Source organism: Maylandia zebra, linkage group LG7 (assembly GCF_041146795.1).
Source record: "Maylandia zebra isolate NMK-2024a linkage group LG7, Mzebra_GT3a, whole genome shotgun sequence".
In the NCBI taxonomy this organism is placed as follows: domain Eukaryota; kingdom Metazoa; phylum Chordata; class Actinopteri; order Cichliformes; family Cichlidae; genus Maylandia; species Maylandia zebra.
In genome coordinates this window covers 42,266,365-42,279,854 of record NC_135173.1, presented here as the reverse complement: position 1 = coordinate 42,279,854, position 13,490 = coordinate 42,266,365, and the positions used below count along the sequence as shown (strand labels likewise).

Genomic DNA, 13,490 nt, shown 5'->3' with positions numbered 1-13,490 from the left:
ATAGGTTACAGAATGTGAAGGATGAGGAGGGGGTGGGAGAGGAGATGGTCAGAGGTTTGAATTGCAAATCTGCTGCCGTCTGTTGGCGTCCAAGCCTTAGCAGGCCCTTCCTCGTCTTTATTCATGTGTTAATGAGGAGTCACTGCAGGGGCAGATAGACAGATCGACCAGGGGCCTGGAGGGTGTGAGGGGAGTGTGAGGTGTGGGTGGGGACACAGGCGGGAAAATCCGGGAGTACTCTGATGGCGGAGGTTGCCGTGGCCGTTCTGAAAGACAATGAAGACATGATGATTATGATTGCAGTCTTTTGTCCCTGCTGCAATGAGAAGTATCCAGACGAGTGAAAACAGCCACGGGGCGAGCTCAGAGGTGTGGGTGGGATTTTTATGGCCATAAGTTTCATGGTTATAGAGTGAGTTATCCAGTAATGATCACACCATCGCTGCTTGTCATGTCACATTTGCTAAGCTGTGTTGAGGTTCATGTACAGCTGTTATGCATAGTGTGCCACATTTCTGTGGAACAAAGATGGATTTTACTTGCTTCTGTTTAAAGAACAGTCACAGCAGTGACCATGACGCCTTCAGTTCAGTACTGAGTAAACCTGAATCTTTTTTTTCACATGCATTATTCCTAAAACTTCAAATCACATTTTCTCTGCTTTACATGTTAAAGGAAGCCAACTGATGGCTCAAATGTGCATCTTCTGCAAGATTTTTTTGAAAGGGCCTATTTGAAGTTTTAAAAAAAAAGGACTAATCTAATTATCATGCTGCAGTTCTTTTCTTCCTCTTTCTCTTCTTTTTATTTTTCATTATCCAATACCAGGCTTTACATACCAGTTTTAATAACAATTTTATTGCTGTGCTCAAAATATGAGTTAAAACATATGTAATTATCAGATATCTGAACTGGATTATTCTTAATTAGCTTACAATTTCATTCTATGAAAGAAGATTGGTGACCCGATCGGCCTGCTATCATGCTCCACCTTCAACACACATACAGTATATCTACCCAATTTTTAGTCATGTTCTCCTTTCAGGTTAGATGAGAAATAGGAATCATCACTTTCTTCCACTAATATCTGGCTGCAATGGACAGCAGTTGTTAACGTTATGCTACCAGGCAGCAGCAAATCGAGCAGCCAAGGTCACACACGATCAGATGACAATGACCAACACAACGGATTAGCTATAGAAAGAGTGGGGGTAGAGATTAGGGGTGAATTGATGATGGTTGGCTGGCCGACTGGCTTTCAGGTCTGGGAGATCTAGGGTCTGTTTCAATAAGGAACATAAAGAGCAGAAATTAACATGTACCATGATACCAAGCAGGGCGAATCCTCTTAGAGATTACATCCATAACATGTTACGCCTATGGAACTGTATGGAAAGGGAAGACAAAGACACAAGCAAATTATAATTTTTTATTTTATTTTATTTTTTGCCTTAGCAGATTGCAGAGCATCCTATTGTGTCTGATTCTATTGTATTCTTTTTTGTTTGGTTCCTTTATGCTTACAAGCATAGCTGATGTAGATGTAGTCATTTTTCAACTTTATCTTTTTTGAGACAAATTGTTTGACTGGAAAAAGCTGACCTCTTCCTCAGGATTATTGCCTTCTTAATGTCACTATTGCATTCTTCATTAGGGGAATAACCACCAACAGCAGTGTTCCTGCAACATCTGTGTTGTGCTATACATAGACATACATTGGCAAAAGCACACAAACACATGCATTCACACTTAAGGACACACATGCACACACACGTGTGCGCACACACCCTCCATCTGTCTTTTCTCCCTCCTGCTGCCATCAGAATGGATCTGTCTGCAAAACAATGTGGGATGCGTCACACAAATACATATCATATGCTTCATTTTCCCGTAAACACGAGGTAGATACCTGTGCATTTTCATGGCTATTAAAACACTAATACAGTGCCCTGCATTGTGCACAGTCTAAGAACAAGTGGACAGACAAGAGCTAATCTTGAACCTTTAAAACCCGTGAAGTACTCGTGCACCACCAGCTACCTAAACGTAAACTAGACTGGGATTGAAGATGGTGATGACAATGGTCACTGAGAGCTAAGGTTGTAAACTGTATATAAAAGAAGGGCCACCTTTTGTTTGATCAAATGGTGACACCTACTGGCTTCCAATCAACATTGCAAGAAAATGGCTTCTTTGGGCACCATTATTTCCTTTTATCCTTATGAGTTCTAAAATAGCTGTTTTAGAACTCTTACTCATCATTTATACTATGAGTAATAGTGGTTCAGCTTTTTATGCTAGAATATTCAAACAGAGGAAGTTTTTTTTAAGTTTCTAAAAAAGTAGCAGTATCACAATGTAGAAATATTCCAAACCCACATTCTGAATTTTCAATCCAGCTATCCATTTTCTTCTCCTTATCCTAGAGAGTAAATTTGCCCCAAAATGTCAGCACTGAAAAGTCTATCTTCAAGATAACACATTTACTCCTAAGACTATTTATTCCTACAGGAGACATAAACCTTTTAAAGTCAGTTACAAATATATAGTTTCCCTTTTAAACACTAGGGCACCACAGCTTTAATCAAACTAGAACCACACACATTAATTAATTAAATAAATAATAATAATCAGCAGTTTTTGCTCATCTCTGATTCTCTGTTGCTACACCGCTGGGTTCAAACCAAATGAGAGTTTTTATTGTTTAGACTATTTGGAATTTTCTTATATAAAATGTTGTCAGTTCTCTATCATTTACTATGATTGGGAGTTCTCAAAGTCTACATACTTAGCTGAACAGAAAAAAATCAAACAAATCAGCACTTTGGTATTAAGTCATTTCAGTGTGGTAGTTCAGGAGAATAACCCTGCACTGCATCTGTGTAGTGTGTGTGAATATTAGATTAAAGTGCTTGTCTGGATGCATGTGTGACTGGGTGAATGAGGTTTGTAGTGTTAAGTCTTTTGAGTGGTCAATGAGAGCAGAAAAGTGCCATATAAGTACCAGTCCAACTGCCATATTTGTACTTGTTTGTAGTTTCCTTGTTCCTTTTTCCTTCCCCTCATCCCCCAGTTGCGGCAGATGGTTGCATCCGTGTGGAGTTTTAATTTTGTGGCTGGTTGTTGTATGCGTTTGCAGTGTATCTGATGATGAAGAAAAATGACGACGGTATCTCTTATCTTTTCATCTGATTTGAGGATTACAGAAACGTCTCAAACAAAAAATTACCTTTAAGGAGGAGTCCGATTGTTAAAATATAAATGTGTTACGTACAGATAAAACTACACATGCCATATTCACAGCAAAAAACAAACAAAACAGAATGCATTGACACAAGCAATTTTATTTGAAAAAAGTGAACTGTACAGGACGTAAAAAAAAGAAAAAAGAAAATAAATGAAATCAGTCCCAATCATTTCTTGACATGCTGACAAAGCAGCTTCCTGTACAGCATTCGACAGAGGACAAATAAAAACATATTACATCACTGTAACCAATGTTACCAGTAATCAAACCTAAACCAGTAGGCATACTCTTGGTCTCGAAACACACACACAATAAAAGTGGCATTTCTTCACGTATAGGTCTTCAATGTTACAATTCATGATTCAGGGTTTGTTTGTTTTTTTTGCTGACTAAACCACGCCCCCTGTTGGACCACAGTGGGACTGTCACATGGCTCCTTCCTTCACGAACTCTAGATCTGTACAGCTTATCCCAAACTAGAAAATGCAAATCGAACATCTATTTAAGAATATCCCAGTAAGGACAATTTTCAGAAGCATTTCTGTTTAACTGAATTCTGATTTGACTTTCATCCATTCAGTTATAAGAATTTTTTTTTTTTTTTTTTTTTTAAACATCCACAATGGAAGTCTCTTCCCCAGGGTTCTCAGCATTTGGTTGAAACGATTGCATAGCTCTGAGAGTTAGCGCTAGCCCTCTCAGGCCCTTCAAATGTTAAAGCAAAAACATAACACTGGATAGTCAAGCAAAATGTAACCCCAAAGAAATAAACTTTCTTCAGTCATTTTTAGCTGTATTGCTGAAACACAAATTCAAACATACAAGCAGTAGACGCTTTTTTTCAGGTGTACTCCAAATGTGGCACTATTAATTCATCTTTAAAGATTTTCCACAGACACAAAATATCTGCACTGAATGTTACATTTCCTGACTTTGACACATTTTTGTACGGAAGTTATCGAATTGCTACTAAAGCAACATTTTAGTTGGCGTAACATTTTTTTTTTCAGCAAATTTGCAAAACGGAGCCAGATTCAAACTAAAGCATGTTCCCTAATGTTTACATCTTAACTGAGACATTGATTTCACTAAATTTAAAATGTAAACGCTACATTTCTCTTGTCTTTTGTAATGTTGTTTTAGCTCATTTTGGTGCACAGGACAGAAAATATGAGAAGGCTAAGTCAAACAGGCAACTCGGGGAGCTTGCCTTGACCTCTTAATGTTTTTAACCACTCACAAAACCCTCATATTGAAGTTGCTGCATAACTTGTGTGAATGTTTCATTTCTGGCACATTTATTAATGCATGCCTGATACATTTTTAATGGGATTCAGTGGGACTGCATGATACATATTTCATGAGATTTTATGAGCAGGGTTCCCTCAGAATGAGCACTGACAGATTCTCTTCAGTTTCATGAAGCAATGTACATAATGTTTTGATATCCTTTGATCATAATGAATAAATAAGACAAAAAAAATAAAGCAGACATGAAACTTTAATGACATACAAAAATGAAGAAACGCAAACACACTTGCCAGCAGACAAACACTCACTCATTCGCACAGACTAAACATCTACATGAGCTATGCAAGTTTGGCTACAGTGTGAGACAGCAGTTGAGTATCCGTGTTTTACAGGAGCAAAGCCAAATTCTGCACCTCGGTTTGGCACAGTGTAAATGTTGTACCAGAAAAACTGGTCACCCTTCTGCTCCATCTTCTGTTCCGCTTAGATTATCTTTTCTCCCTTTTCATTTGAATATTTCAGCAGTAAGTGAGGAAGTCCACAAAGGGGAACGGAAGAGACTCTGTACCTCTTTTTAAATCCACAGTGAGTGCAACACATTGCCAGCGAGACCCTTTCCGTGTTCCTCTTGCTCACTGCACATACTCTTTTAGCTGCCTCTTCTTTCACTCTCACCTTTTTCAGTGTCCAAACTGAGCACTCCCACACCATCCTTTGCAATGCAAAACAAGGCCATACCACTATGAGCGGTAAACTAAAGCACCTGCCCTGTAGGTTTGTCTGGGCAGGTGCTATAGCTCGCTGTGACGCACAGGAGGCTCTAGCTTGTGTGATAGGGCGGTGAGGACCTTGTCAAACTTCTCGTAACGCTCCGATTGGCTGCCCTCAGAGCCACGGCTGCCCCACAGCAGACGCATCTGAAACTCCGTCTGGAAGATGTCATGTATTTCAGCTCGTTCCTGAATTCCTGGAGAGGAGAGGAAGTAACTTATAGAAAAAGCATCTAACAAACTTTACTGTTGCAAACTTAAATATGTAACCCAACCACATCAACAATAAACTGTGAATGAAAATATAAACTGCATTTATAAATAAAATCACAAATAAAATAAAATGTGAAAACTTAATTACATAAAACATGGATGGAAAAACTGTACAGAGAAGCACAACTCAATTTTTTAAAAATGGCCTAAGAGAGTTCCACCCAGTCCCCACCGTTTATGACCAGTTAATACCAAATGACAGACTTTGCAAACATGTGAGCCAGTTCTTTTTGCTGGTGAAGACTGTGAGACAAGGCCGAGAGCTCTAAAACTGGTGCTTTGACAACCGATAACTTCCGTTGCCGATGCTGCTGAATTTTCCACGCTTAATGATCATTCCACGCATTGCAGTAAGTCTACAGGGAAATCAACGTAAATGTACCCAGCGCTTAATAAAAGGAAGTACAACTCCCAAACCCTAACCTGTAAAATGGATTAGAGGCGGATTTTGGCCATAAAATGTTTAAGCTGAACTAAGTTTTACAGCATGAAATAAGCATCTCCACTCTGGTCTGTAGAACTGTTGATGAAAGGAGCAAGCTGAGGTCACGGTGATCAATAGCAGAATAACGGAAAACAGATGTGAACTGATAGCTATTGACAGATTGTTCGATAATGCAGTAACTGATTCAAACTGAGAATCAGTGGAGGGATATTAAGAGGTCAATACAGTCTGCATGGTAGCAACCACACACGGTTATTACATCACAGTGATGCTGTGACACTGAACACACATTTATAGCAACGCATCGAGATGTAACAACATGTCAAGCTGGCAACAACCAACTGATTACTGACAGGAAACAAGGGCTATGGCATATATTTATTACGCCACTGGGCTATAGCACCATCAAATTTGTCACATAAGTCTTAAAAATCCTACAAAAATCAACTACAGCACAAACACAAAGGAAAGGTCCACTGTGAGTGACTGCAATTAACATAACCCACTAGTCAAAACTTACATCCTGCAGTAAAAGCTACAATGTCATTAGTTTTGCAGAAACCTGAAAATAAATAAAATATTGGACTGGATATAGGTTCCTCTTACCCTGTAATTTCGTCTCTGCATTGGTTCTGTAGAGCTCCCCGTGATGTGCGATGGTGCGAGCTGCCTCTAGGTGGTACATGACTACATCTACTCCCACCTCTGCACTCTCCCAGGGTTCCAGTACATCCCCAAGAGCCATACCACGCTCCAGTAAAGACAGGACGGGAATGATGTGAGGGAAGGTGGTGTTGGACAGAGCACTGGATTCTGAAAGCACGGGATAGTTTTGACTTTAGTGCTGTCAATGAATTTTTGTACAAGACCAACCAGCCACAGAAATCTCACCTTTGCCGTCATTTATATTCTTCATGAAAGGCTTGAGTTTCTTCTCGTATAGAATAGCTCCCTCTGTATGTCTTTGGCGTAAGGTTACCCATGTCTGCTCCAGACGGGATATCTGAGGGAGTGTAAGACACAAAATTAGAATGCGTTTGGCGCTAGCCTTCACGGATTTTCCACGCTAACGACGGTGGCTTCTGACTCTCTTACCTGCGGGAGCTCCAGAGCTCTCATCACAGCAGCAAAACCAAACATGTTGCCCAGGCTGCTTTTCAACTCTGCTGCTAACTGGATGGTCTTATGGAGCAGGGCCGCCCTCTCCTCCGTGCTTCCTGTACAGCCAAGCAGGTCCACAGCCATCATGATAGACATGGTGTAGAACCTGAGAAACAAAGTTTATTTGTTTAACACTTATTTCAGAGGCAAGTCAAGGTCTATTAAAGCCATCCTGAATTCACATCACTCGAGTGAAGTGAGTTGGAATAATCTGAAGGAGCCTTTTAAAAGAAGAAGAAGAAATTTATTATTTAAAGTACTCTAAATAATTTTACAAAAACTTTAGAATGGGACTTATAGTTGAGCAAAAGGGAGCTGTAATGCGTAGGGTGATGCACAAGTTTGACTGCATTCCCATGCTGTTTCATGAAAGAAATATTTATTATGGAAGCAGAGGAACAAGGGGAGCGCAGCAGAAAATCAGAGTAATTGAAGGCGATGATTTACAGAATACGAATAAGAATGGAATCAAAAAGATAATCAATAGCTGGATTAATGAAAGGGTTACTCAGTGATGCATAAAGGAAGATGTTAGAAAAAGAAAAAGCATCTGCACCTCTCCAGTAGGTCAAGTCTCAGTTGGTGTCCATGTGGTAGAGTCAATAACTCAAGCCCTGAGGACACTCCCATCATCCTTTGCATTTCTGGGGTTACACCTAATATTCTAGCAACCTGCCAAATAAAGGAGAAGAAAGTGTGTTCATGGTTTTATGCTTATATTTCTGTTGGGCTACATGCATGTTTATTTTGGTACATAAATCTTTGGCAGTAATATGCATCTCAGTATGCATTTATGTTTAACTTATAAGTTTAAGCTTGCTGCGTTAGCTGCGTGTATTTATTTCTGTATTTTCTTCGTACCGTGCAGTCCACCATGGTAATATGTTTAGCTGCAGCCCTTGCATCCACCTCAGCCAGCAGCTCTTTGACTCTCTTCAATACAGACATCTCCAGAGGCTTATTCTCAGCCGGCATAAGGCAAGACTCATACCTGCACAAGAACGATTACACCACATTAGAAAATACCAAGGCAGCACAGGAAACGGGCACTAGCGAGGATACCAGAAGAGGCCCAACTTGTTTAAAAAAAGATTGAGAGGACATGACTTTAAATTGATTACGGGGCTCACGCCGGTATCTCAGTTTGTAACCTAATAGAATTTAGTGCCTTCAATAGCAAAAATGGTCCCTGAGTGAGCACAAACATAGAGCATGGGGGCTGTGCAATTTCATGCTCATCATCTGCTGACACCAATACATGTACTCATAATATTGACCATCCTCATTAGCAATCTGAGTATACTGTTGTAATATCAGCTGGTACATGGGATGTGATGTGTCCAAAACAACCGCAGCTTTTTCCTGCCATTTTTCCCCAGTATTGCTCACACCAATTTAGCAAATCTCCCCCTGCACCAGAATTTCACAGGGGGACACAAGGATAGCCAGAGGTACTGCCAACTCGGTGCATCCTGCCATTTTCATTTTACAAGCTTCATCTGCTGTGTCCTCTTAAGGCACCGCAAGCCCAATGAAATACAGTATCTGCTGCGTCTATGACCAGAGCAAAAAGCCTGGCCTCGGGCTGTTTCCCCACAGGATTATCAGTTGCTTACTCAAGCCTGTTTTCCACTCCGTTCATTCATGGCTTTACTGCAGAGCCTGTCAAAACTTCCTCACTCACTCATATTTTCGCACTCTATAACTAAATATCAGCAGGTGTATTGCCCTTTGAGTAGAATATTCTTCAACCTTCCTTAACTGTATACTGACCACACGATAGGCTGGCTATTCACCCTGCTTGTTACTTGTAACACATAAGCTGGTTTTGTTTGATATCCTTTCATGTAACAGCTGCCTTCTGGCTAGGTCTAAAACATTGCAGTTGTTGATATATCTGTCAGTCCAAATGTTAAATCTAGCCATATAACACAACATATAACAAACCGAGAAAAAATTTCACATTTTTTGTGCCTACTCTTCGTCCTATGGCCATAATTCATTAAGAATTATGAAAAACTAAAAACCGAATCATAGTCATGACCTTTCCTCTCAAAACAAGCAATAATATAAGACAAATCATAAAACTCACAAATGCATTTTAGTATGGAGTATGTCCTCGTCATATAATATACAATATGGAAACACCATGAAATACAAATCTGGAAGGCTGGCTTTATTGTTTCGTACCTGGATGGCTTAAACGAGGAAGATGTCTCCACTTGTGGGGCGCTGAACACCCCCTCTCCTTCCTCTCTTGCTCCCTCCACTGTCCCCTCCTCCACTCTCAATCGCTCTACGTAGCTTTTAGTTGGTGGTTTGGGGGGCCCAGAGGGACAAGGTCTGAGGTCACAGTAGCTCCCTGCTGTTTCTGAAGAATGTGATTGGTAGTTGGGATGATGGGCCGGTGAGGAGTGTGCTGAGTGAGAGGTACGTGGGGGAAATTCTGGAGGGTTGTCACTGGCTGAGGGGCTGACTTGGGGGTCGCTGGAGCGACGCATCACAGGGGAGGGAGGGACAACAGCCAGGACCCGCCCACCTGAGTGGGCTCTCTGCCTGGTGACTAAAGAGAAACAGAGAGAGAGCAAAAAGGAACCTTAAAAACTCTGCTGAATGAGTTAGGGAACATGATTATGTTTTATTTATGCGCCTGAGTCTGTGACTGCCTGGTTACTTACTAGCACTATACGCCGGAGACAATGGGGTTTCCCCGACAGGTGACAAGGGGCAACGATACTCCTGAATCTGGTCCATGCTCATTGCACAGTTCCGCATTGCGTCTTTATGGTGGTGGATCGTCGACGGGCTGCAAACACAGCATTTTTAAAGAGATGTTAAAGAGATGTTAAAAATCTAACATCTCTAACATCTCTAACATCATGCTAAGGTAATATAGGGGACCTCATAAAGCAGTGCAGCTCAGATTCAGATGACAGGAGTGGTGTGGTTAAGGATGTACGGATTTATTCTTGGTGAGAGAAAAGGGAGACGTTTTAGTCGTCATGATAAATAGATGTGTTATTTTCTGAGCAAAAATCAAGTTTGTGACTTAAGCAGGAGCAAAGACGTGGAGTACAGTTTAATCTCTTCTAAACTGGTGAAAAAAAAATAGTTAAATAACGTTTAAGATTCACAATCGCTATTCATATCCAATTAAAAACGTTATCAGCAGTAACACCCACTTTCAAACCCAGTTATTTTATCCAATGTGCCTTACATCCATTTCATACAAATAAGGTCAACATGTTTTTACACTGTACACAACAACGTATTTGTCTGCTCCTCCTTGGTAGATTCAATTTCAAGTTTCAAACACCCTTTGTCGCTGAAACTTGACTGATCCAGTGCAGGACTGAATAAGACAGTGGGCAGCTTCACTCTGATTATTAGGGAGGTGCTAATGGTGTCAGTGAAGTGAGGGGTGGGGGGCTTCAGGAATGTGAAAGGTAAGTGCACTAACTCTGTGCTCAAAAACAACACCAGTGCCACAAAAATGGTAAATGGATATGTAAAGCGCTTTGGGGTCCTTAGGGACTAGTAAAGCGCTATATAAATACAGGCCATTTACCATTTACAAACACACACACACACAACCTGCAGTTGGGCACAGGTTCCGGCTCTGGTTCTGGTGTTGCCACTGGTGTCTCAACTGGACTTGGACTGTCTGAGTCACTAATCGTGTATATAACATAAAGCAACAATGACGTTACAAGACTGCAGAACATCATCAGGATTTTATTATCATCTGTCCAGCAGGGGGTGTTTGCGGGTTGAACAGCATCTCCGCTTAAACACCGACCTGACTCCCAGATCACTCGGCTCACCTGTGAGGTATGATCTTTTCAGTTGTCAGCCCATCGGTCATAGTGACACTCCTCCTCTTGATGTACGCTCCCCTCTGACTGGACGGTGAGTAGGCAGAGCCTTGCTTGCTGTTGGAGAGGGCAAAAGTGGCTTCTAGGTAGCGCAGAGGGAGAGTTCTGCTTACTGGACAGTAGATGTGGACGCCGCTGGACTGGGAGACCGGTTTGCGTTGACCGACGTAAAACCGCACAAGCTCTTGTACCGAGTCGAAACTATCAGACTCCAACATGTACTGCACCTGGAGAGGAAGAAATAAGAAATTGTGTCACGCACAAAAGCCAACTATCCCTCTAAAATTCAGTGTATACAACTTTCAAAGTACAGTGCGTAGAAGAAGCTGGTAAGTGCTTCAAAAGAAGAAGAAGACATCAATAAGCGGTGTAGCAATTAAAGCTTGGAAACAAAAACTAACAAAGGCACAGCTGGTCAACAAGGCACACCTGTGCCAAATTAGCCTCCACATGTAATTATCTCAGTCATTAGAGGCAGCAAGAGAAAATAAGCCTTTCTAATGGATGGATTTGGCATGCACATAAACACAAATAAAACTACAAAAAACACCATTCAGATTAATATTGCAGGTACAACACGATTGTTTGTACGCAGGTTTGACGGAGCTCTTAGTTGAGCTGAAAATGAGAGGAAGGCGCCAAACCGGTAAAGACAGAGGACACGTTCGCAGGTCATACAAGGGTGAAACAACACTGAAGATGGATGCACGGATTCCATTCTGATGCCATCACTGGTACTGTGCATGCTGACTCAGTGGGAAAACTCACTGAGGCATCTAAGTGTAACAGAGCCATTGTTAATGTTATTAGTTACGCCTGTGCTTCTGCTGCTACCATCATGAAGGGACTTCATGCAACTTAAAAGACCAGTGGTAGCTTTTTGTGGTTTTCTGATCTTCGAGGACTAAACAAAAAGACATTTAAAGTAGAATCCAACAAAGTAAACAGGGATTAGATGATGTTTCAAGCAGTGCCGATTATTAAGCCCCTAAAAGAAGAACATGTACCTTGGTCTCATTGGATTTCACCAGGACTTTACTAATCTTGAAGTGTAGCACCTCATTATCCCACCGACAGGTCAGAACATAGTCACCCAGGTTGAGCAGAGAATCGCGCACAAGGAAGTCTCCATTGCGCAAAACCAGAGTCTCTGATACCTATAGATGGAGAAAAAAAAAAATACAGAAAGGATGGTTTTAAGCTTGAAAGCAAGACAGCTCACTGATCTGAGCTACAGCTTGTGCGTGAACGTTTAGTTTCTGACACTCTGGTTGTTGAACAATTGAATTTAGAGGATTGTGATTATTTATAACAATGCCTTAGGACAGTTTGTGTTCCTGAAAATAAAACAACTATCTGTCTAGCTGCCAAACTTGTCTGCCGTGCTGCTAAGGAAAGTTTGATTTCGCCATGAAGGATAAAATAATTGATTTTCTTAAGATGCATTTCAGAGTTCAGCACTATTTGTAAAAAAAAATAAAAAATAAAAAGAAAGTTATTCTTAAATTTTATTGACAAAACAAGCAATCCAGAAGCATTGTTAGTGTTAGTGAAACACCTCTGGGCTGTACATCTTGCTGTTACTAAACACTGCAGATGGTTTCTGTGAGAAGAAATCACAAATATTGATCTAGTAGCCACACAGGAAGGAAAAAAAAATATTTCAAACTCAGCAGTTTTCCCTTTACAGCAGCCTTCAAGGAGGGAGAGAAAGCAGAATGTGCAAAGCTTTAAATTCATTCAATAAAAGAAATCAAGGCACAGAATATGAAAGGCAACACAGTCCAGGGTTAGCAGTGTCAGATACCAGCAGGAGGCAGTATAAACACAGGTCAAAGGCTCAACAGAAGGGCACAATATTCTTTCTCTACCATTTTCAAACATACCAACAGTATAGATTTAAAAGGACATTAACAAATATGTCTAAAAGGAAAGCCATATTGAGCAATAAACTAGAATACAACAAAAGGAAGATGATCAAGAAGGAGGAACGGGATCTATGAAAGCTAATGTACAGTAACCATCCACAGGGTGCCTGAGATCTATCCACTAGGCATTGTTTTGTAAGCAGGGGGCTGGGGTTTCCCCAAGTTTACACTGGGGTAAATCCATGAATAAATGAATATTTTATGTAAATCAAAGAGGAAAGACTCACAGATGGTTGATTTGAATCTGTGTTTCTATGTGTGTGTGTGTGTGCGCGTGAAAAAGAGACAGAGGTTTATCAAGAGACAGAGGTCGTCTATGAAATACTCTCCACATGTGCATGCAGTGCATCAGAGTCTGTGGCTGTGTGTCTCTTTGTATCTATGTCTTAGTCACCAGCTGTGAAATTCAATTGCGTACATCAGCAACACGCGCAGCTGTCTGTTTGGCAGAGATTCCTCCTCCTCAATGCTAAAGCAATTTCTACTGAGCTGTGACAGATGATGGGATTCATTAATCAGTGTCACTCTGTGTGTAAAGCA

At 40.9% G+C, this 13,490-nt stretch overlaps 1 protein-coding gene across 3 annotated transcripts in view; it reads right to left on the bottom strand.

Annotated features, from left to right (window-relative positions):
• Positions 1 to 3,324: 3,324 nt before the first annotated feature.
• Positions 3,325 to 13,490, bottom strand: part of sh2d3ca (SH2 domain containing 3Ca) — a 55,625-nt gene continuing 45,459 nt past the window's right edge. For 2 of the 3 annotated variants that reach the window (XM_004538301.2, XM_004538303.4), the window contains 11 exons: positions 12,030 to 12,179; positions 10,972 to 11,249; positions 10,742 to 10,819; positions 9,826 to 9,953; positions 9,338 to 9,710; positions 8,009 to 8,138; positions 7,704 to 7,819; positions 7,082 to 7,253; positions 6,878 to 6,989; positions 6,593 to 6,799; positions 3,325 to 5,465 (listed from right to left, as the gene is read on the bottom strand). In XM_004538301.2, coding sequence (XP_004538358.2) covers positions 5,290 to 5,465; positions 6,593 to 6,799; positions 6,878 to 6,989; positions 7,082 to 7,253; positions 7,704 to 7,819; positions 8,009 to 8,138; positions 9,338 to 9,710; positions 9,826 to 9,953; positions 10,742 to 10,819; positions 10,972 to 11,249; positions 12,030 to 12,179 — 1,920 coding nt within the window. In that variant the 3' untranslated portion in view covers positions 3,325 to 5,289. The remainder of the gene's footprint in view (positions 5,466 to 6,592; positions 6,800 to 6,877; positions 6,990 to 7,081; positions 7,254 to 7,703; positions 7,820 to 8,008; positions 8,139 to 9,337; positions 9,711 to 9,825; positions 9,954 to 10,741; positions 10,820 to 10,971; positions 11,250 to 12,029; positions 12,180 to 13,490) is intronic. The other variant, XM_004538302.2, reaches the window with a different exon arrangement.